At 47.7% G+C, this 6652-nt stretch overlaps 1 protein-coding gene across 1 annotated transcript; it reads left to right on the forward strand.

Annotated features, from left to right (window-relative positions):
• The first annotated feature begins 880 nt into the window (after nt 1-880).
• On the forward strand, nt 881-6220 carry LOC146186467 (uncharacterized). Its single transcript, XM_084605693.1, has 2 exons — nt 881-1685; nt 5916-6220. Exons 1-2 carry the CDS (start codon nt 881-883, stop codon nt 6218-6220), a joined length of 1110 nt encoding a protein of 369 aa, XP_084461819.1.
• The last annotated feature ends 432 nt before the right edge of the window (nt 6221-6652 follow it).

The following is a 6652-nucleotide window of genomic DNA, read 5'->3' on the forward strand; positions in this document are numbered from 1 at the left end:
TTATGTCCAGTCAGACGCGATTTGCAGCTCGCTAATGGTAACCCAGGGTGATAACATTGAGAGAACTCCAGCGTGCTAGAGGGAAAAAAAAAAAAAAAAAGACGGAGCATCGAACGCAGCGACTGTCCAACTGATATTCATTTTCACGTCACAAGACGCTAAGAAATTCGAAAAAGAGAAAGGGCTCAGGCAAAGATCGCGCGGGTGTCTCCGGCCGTCTCTCCTGCATAACCGGTCTCCCGTCACAACAGCTCGGCCTCGTCAAAGGCCTGATGGCTCTTGACGTGGTCGCGCGCCGCAAATCAGTGGGCCCTCGGGCCGGTTGGCATGAGCGCGGCGCGACGGCCTGCCCGCTGGCCAGCGTCGCACGCTGATTGGTCAGCGGGGGTCCCGAGCGCCCCAAAGGTGTATTCTTCTCTCCGAGCCCCGAACGTGAGGCCGCGCGGCCAGCAGACAGTCGAGGAGGAAAAAAAGGCAAGAGAAGGGAGCGGGGCTAGCCACCACCCCCCTTCTCCACCTCGTAATGGACACGTGAGGTTCCCCTCTTCCGACTTCTAATCCATATCTCATCATAAGCATTTCAGCTGCCAGGTTCTTCGGCAGGCTGACGTGCGGGCGACCGCTCGGGACAGACGAGCCGCCCATTGGCCGCCGACGTCCAGGTCACGTGACGGGCTACCTATGATTACCGCGGCGCGCTAATTTGCCCCGACCGACGGGCACCTTAGGAGTTAGCTCTCGCCCCGCTATTGTTTCCCCAGTGTCCGGTCGACGTGGGTCCCCCTCTCCGGACAGCAGGAGGTCCGTGGTAGCGGCCCAGCACTCAAGGCACCGAGGACTTGCTTGACGGCGCCGTAATGCTGATGCTCGGCTGCTCGTCATGACCTCGTACTTCGGCAACCTGGGGCCGGGCGCGACGGGCTGGCCCACCGGCGCGCAGGACCCGCACCTGTACGCGCCCTCCAAGTACTCTGCCGCACCACCGGCGGGCGGCTACGTCGATGCTCCGGGCGCCCACCACCAGTACGCGGCAGCGTCGGTTGCGTTCGGCGCCGCAGCTGCCGGACGCTACCCGTACTCGGGCCGCTTCGACGCGACGCCCAAGGGACTCGCGTACGACGCTCACCAGCATCCGGCATCACCGCACGCCCACCACCACCTCCCGCATCACGCGCACCACCAGTCTCCTCTGGGCCTACCCTCTCATCATCACCATCACGCCGTGCTCCAGCAGCAGCATCAGCAGCAAGCTGCAAATGCGTGCTACGAACCGCCCAGTGTTGGACCTTACTACTCGGCGGCCGTCCCCGCCAGGCCACCACCCTCCGAGCCCCACGTGGCTCCAACGTCGGCAGCCGCGGTCGCTTCCAAGGAATACGGCAAGCAGGCCAGCGTCTCGCCGTTCGCTGCCATCGCCAAGCAGCAGCAACAGGCTCAACAGCAGCAGCAGCAGCCGCAGTTCTTGGGACAGAGCTCGGCGGCCTCGAGTCCCGTGGCGGCGACGCCCGGCAGCAACGGTGCGGGCTCCCAGCCCGACGGCAACGGTCCCGGGACGCCCGAGAGCTACGCGGGGAGCGCCAGCAGCGCGGAGCCGACTTCCGCAAACGAGCGCCAGGGGTCTCCCGCCAACACGCAGTCGCCTAGCAAGACGGAGAACTTCTACCCTTGGATGAAGTCGTACTCAGGCAAGCTCTGGCTGACCCTTCGTGCACTTTGGCCTATGCACGTTATCTAATATGCATGGTCAATGGTTTTCTAGGAGTGGCTTTTTCGCGCTTGTATTTATTCGTGAATTTTTAATTGACTCCTTTTTCAAGGCCCTAATAAATTTTCAGACTATTTCACACGTGATGGAGTAATCGAAATCAAATGCGTGGAGTAAATGTAGTACAGTTTACTTTGTAAATCCAAATGACAGTTTTATGGCTTTATTCACTGAACATATAGTACTTTTTCTTTCTCTCGATAATGAACCATCACTACGAATTGCTGTCAGCTTTGTGCAGATATCTCGTAAGAGAACACAGTTAAGCTCTGACTGCGACAAATAAAGTGCCACATATAGTACAGTTATTTTATAACCCATTAATACACAGTATTTGGATGCTTTTTAAATGCATAACGTCAAAACTTCGTATTTTTTCTTGACTGTTGAAACCTCCAGTGGCCACTTGAAACTCCCGTTGCGAACCTACCAGAACTGATTCGCTCATGCGAGTATAGGCAGGTACATGACGTAGCAGCTTTAATGAGGCGCATGCTGTAACTTTTCGCGTTATTCTTGAAGCGACTTTCAGATCTTTTAGTCCTTGCTTTTTCTTTTTTCTTTTTTTTTTTATCGTTCGTACCGAACTTTGATTCATCATGGCCATTGGCTAATGAAGTCGAGGGACGAAATAAAGTTCATCGTTTTGAGGCTGCTGTTTATTTTCTGATTACAATTCAGCTAGCATGTGCGGATTAGTAAGATAGCTCGCTAACATTAACATATGGTTTAGCATTACAACTCTATTGTGCGCATCCCAGGCCTCAGAATATTGAAATTACATTGCTCTTTCAGTTGTTTTTTTTTTCTATTCTCTAATTCTAAGTGTGACTGAAATCATTATGCTTAGTTAATAAATGCGACATTCACCTATTATCAACAAAATTTGGGACTGCTGAGTCAGTTATTGGCCACAAGATGCAGGCGGGGTGAAGGAGAAAAAGAGAATAAAGTCGACATATATCTAAAATTTGAGAGCAATCATTTCCTGCAGCAAGCATGACGGACCTGGTGTGCTCCATTAGAACCACAAAATGGCGCTCACGGCCTACTGCGGTCACGTTGTCGGTTAAGAAGCTCAGGCGCTGCGAAATAACGCCTCCTGCTAATGGGCGCGGAGCGTCAATGAAATATGGCATCATGCCAGAAGATGGGAGTGAAGGCAGGGATAGAGACAGATACCAAAGTTAGACACGAAGCTGATTTTTTTTTCTGTTTTTTTTTTTCTTTAGCCCATGGGAAATTTTTCACATCTCAAGCCAATATTTCGCACGGAAATATTTTTTCGTCTTACGAACAATTTGATGTATGAAATCCTTCAACATGGTGTATGGACAATTGCCTAACATGTAACAAATTATATTAATACAGGTACCTGTGTATAGCTTCATTTCAACCCGACTCTGTAAACTTTACGCATCACAACTGCGCTAACACGGCCGATTCAAACCGTATATATACCGGCATCATCCTAGTCCTTTTGGAGTTTGTAGCAATTAGCTCTTGTTTAAAAAAACGGAGTTCTGTTTCTTTTTTTCTTTTTTTCAAAGTAGGACGCTCTTTAACTTGAAAAAGGACGGTGAAGTGTAAAAGATAGCCAGACATGCGCATGTCGTTCCAGTATGATTTTCGTAACCCGCACTCTCAAATATACCCACTGTATAGGACACTCCATATGAGGCCATGAAGTACCTATTTAAATTCTTGTATGGAGGTACAGGAGCCTGTCAGAACTATAGATATGCCGATTGGATGAGAACAACGCAAATTTGTTGCTTTGATATTTGTTCTTTTTACTCTCAGCAACAAATGAAAGATAAAGAACACAAATGAAATGCCAACGTAGAAACAGGAGCATCCAGCTTTCTGTGGAGTAAATAGGAGTTAGTTATATTTATTATTATAGTTATTAGTTATAGGAGTTATTAGTTATAGGGATAGTTATATACCATCCCCGAAGCACTGTGCACGTTTTGGAGAGGTTCAAATGAGAACTGTTTTATTCTACATTTATGTGCTCCTATTTGTTTTCTTTTTTTTTTTTAATAATGACATACTCAAAGCATCGGTACTCATTTTTTTCTTGTCGTTTACTGTATAAGTTTGACATAATATATGCATTTGATATATTAAAGGCTGGCAGTAATTACCTGAATATTCAAATAAAAAAACATTAGTTGTGGTTTAGCTCTGGTTGACCCTAGTTGAATTGCGAAAGCAACGGCGGAAGCTTCTTTTGCTTGCTATAAATTATTCCCCTGTCACGCCATGTCAGTGTAAGGTGATACATTATTGGAGACACTTCAGCCCCTCCTTTAAAGGTACGACGCGAGAATGTAAGCTACCAGCCCACATATAAAGTCACGCTTCAACCAAGCCGTAGGGACGTACCTGCCTGTCGTACGGGTAACGAGAATGCAAACGGTTCCGTTAGGCTGATTCTGATATCATCCTCCCATATGAAAGCAGCGACCTGAGTTGGCAGTTCCTGCCCGTAGCATAGGGGTAACGTGATTTCAAATGTCATGGCAGGCTGATTTTTTTATGAGGAGATCGTAGCTACGCCTCTATCACGGCGTAGCTGCGGCCACCCGAGATCTCGCTTTGGCTCTCGGAAAGTTGCTTTCGCAACAAAATTGCAAAATGCGAGAATTTTTGGATTCCTAAGCTTATGCCCGCCAGAGGTGGATTATTCATGGATCGCTCTTGTAGGCGTTGCGCGTGGGTCTGTGTTGGCGGAGGGGCACTCGTCAATCCCTCCCCCCCCCCCCCCCCCTCCCTCCGCCCAGCTGCCTCCTCCTCATGGAAACACAGTAGCTGCACTGACGATTCTTGATTTAAATTTTAACCCGCCTTGTAGCGAAGTAGTCTATGACGAAACATTAGACTTGGCGAAGGAAATCTGTCCCTCTTGAAAAATAACGCAGTGCATTTGCATCCAAGTTATTATAACGGCAGCTCAGGAATATTTTATTGCAAAGATAGAGGCATATGAAGGGACCGAGCATATCGACACTCGTTTTTATTTTATTTATTTTTTTATCTCAGTGCAATTTTAATATTTGACATCTTGCTGCTCCGTTGGCGTTCATGTCACAGAAAAAAAAAATCTATTTTACTTTAAAATAGTTAGAGGTTGAAAGTGCAATGCATTTCTCCACTATTCGATTAACACTCATCACGTTTATGACGACGTCGAAACAATTATGGACTCGGTGACTGCCTGCTTGGTTTGCATGGAGAGAAAAAAAGCAGTTTCTCAAAACTGCCGTCAAGGAAAAGTGAGGTAACTATAAATTAGTTTCTTAAACAGCGCTTCACTTGCCAAGGGCATGCCGGGAGATGATATTTAGCATTTCGCATGACTAGCTAGTGTTAGGCGAAAAAGGTGGATTCTGTTGCGATCTGGCTCTGATGCAAAGCAGTGGCTGGACATCGCCAGCAAAGACGCGCGCACGTGGCCCTCCATTTCGCACAGAACCAATTCTTGTAACAGTTCAGCAAATTTAGAACAACGGAATGTTCGGTATTACGGATGTATGGAAATTAGCAAATCATTTCTTCAGAACTGCTCTGGTAAAACACACACACACACACACACACACACACACACACACACACACACACACACACACACACACACACACACACACACACACACACACACACACACACACACACACACACACACACACACACACACACACACACACACACACACACACACACACACACACACACACACACTGTATTACAATTTAATATGAAATACGAAATTTTAACCCGACACTAGTCGAGTGAAATTCGAAACATTGCATTTCCGGCACAGCCTTGATGGATGAAGTGTAGTGCCGCCAGTTTTTCATCGTATATACGTACCACAAATTCTATTCGTAAAAATAGATATTCTTGCCATCGCAGCTCGCTATTGGAAACAGGCTGTGGTATCGATGGATGTATTTAGTTTTTAAACCTTTTATTTGACTTATAAAAGTTTTTTTTTTTTTTTTTCCTGTACTGAAAGGTGCTTCGTTGTCGGTAGAACGCGGTAATATCGATGTCGGGTGTAGTTCTTTTTTTTCTATGTCCACAGTTTTCCATGCACTTATTTTTGTCGCTATGCTTAATCCATTTGTCTTAATGAATGCAGATTCCGCGCAAGGACCCAAGCGTACGCGGCAGACATACACCCGATACCAGACCTTGGAGCTGGAGAAGGAGTTCCACTTCAACCGCTATCTGACTCGGCGGCGGAGGATAGAGATAGCGCACGCTCTGGGACTGACCGAGCGCCAGATCAAGATCTGGTTCCAGAACCGCCGAATGAAGGCAAAGAAGGAGAACAAGCTCCAGGGAGGCCTACTCCTGCCAAAGCCCGGCAACGAACTGGTCAGCGTGCTGCACGACTCTAAGGGACTTGGCACGACCATGCTGGACAGTGTAGTCTACAGCTGAGTCTTAAACGCGGACATGATGGGCCGACGCCCGACACCGTGCAGTTTATAACGGACTGCAGTGTGCGTGTGAGTGATTCTGTGTGTGCGAGTCAAGTCAGTGTACATTTTCATCATCGCTTGTCAAGACTGATGTGTTTCTCGCGGCATGCTCTTGAGAAGCCGAGGTGGCGTTACAGAGCGTCGGATTACGTAGAAGTTGTGTTCACTTATATGCACCGCGCACCGCTGGCGGTAAAGTACAAACATGATGCCATGATAGCGGTACTATTCCAGCAAAAAAAAAAAAAAAAGAAACGCAGCAGCACGTCGTTGCGTTGCCCATCATAAACAATGAGAGAAACCACAAAGCCATACTAGCACATCCATTTTTCTTTCTTTCCGGAACTCTTCGCCTTCAAAGCAGCACATCGCTGCCGCATCTACATAGAGT

The sequence above is a fragment of the Amblyomma maculatum genome, chromosome 6 (assembly GCF_055883805.1).
Source record: "Amblyomma maculatum isolate TAMU_Amacu chromosome 6, ASM5588380v1, whole genome shotgun sequence".
NCBI lineage: Eukaryota > Metazoa > Arthropoda > Arachnida > Ixodida > Ixodidae > Amblyomma > Amblyomma maculatum.

Excerpts from the sequence above, each read along its gene's own strand:
- LOC146186467 (XM_084605693.1), top strand. The coding sequence starts at position 881 with ATGACCTCGTACTTCGGCAACCTGGGGCCGGGCGCGACGGGCTGGCCC. Across the intron at positions 1,686-5,915 it reads TTGGATGAAGTCGTACTCAG|ATTCCGCGCAAGGACCCAAG; the intron begins GCAAGCTCTGGC and ends TAATGAATGCAG.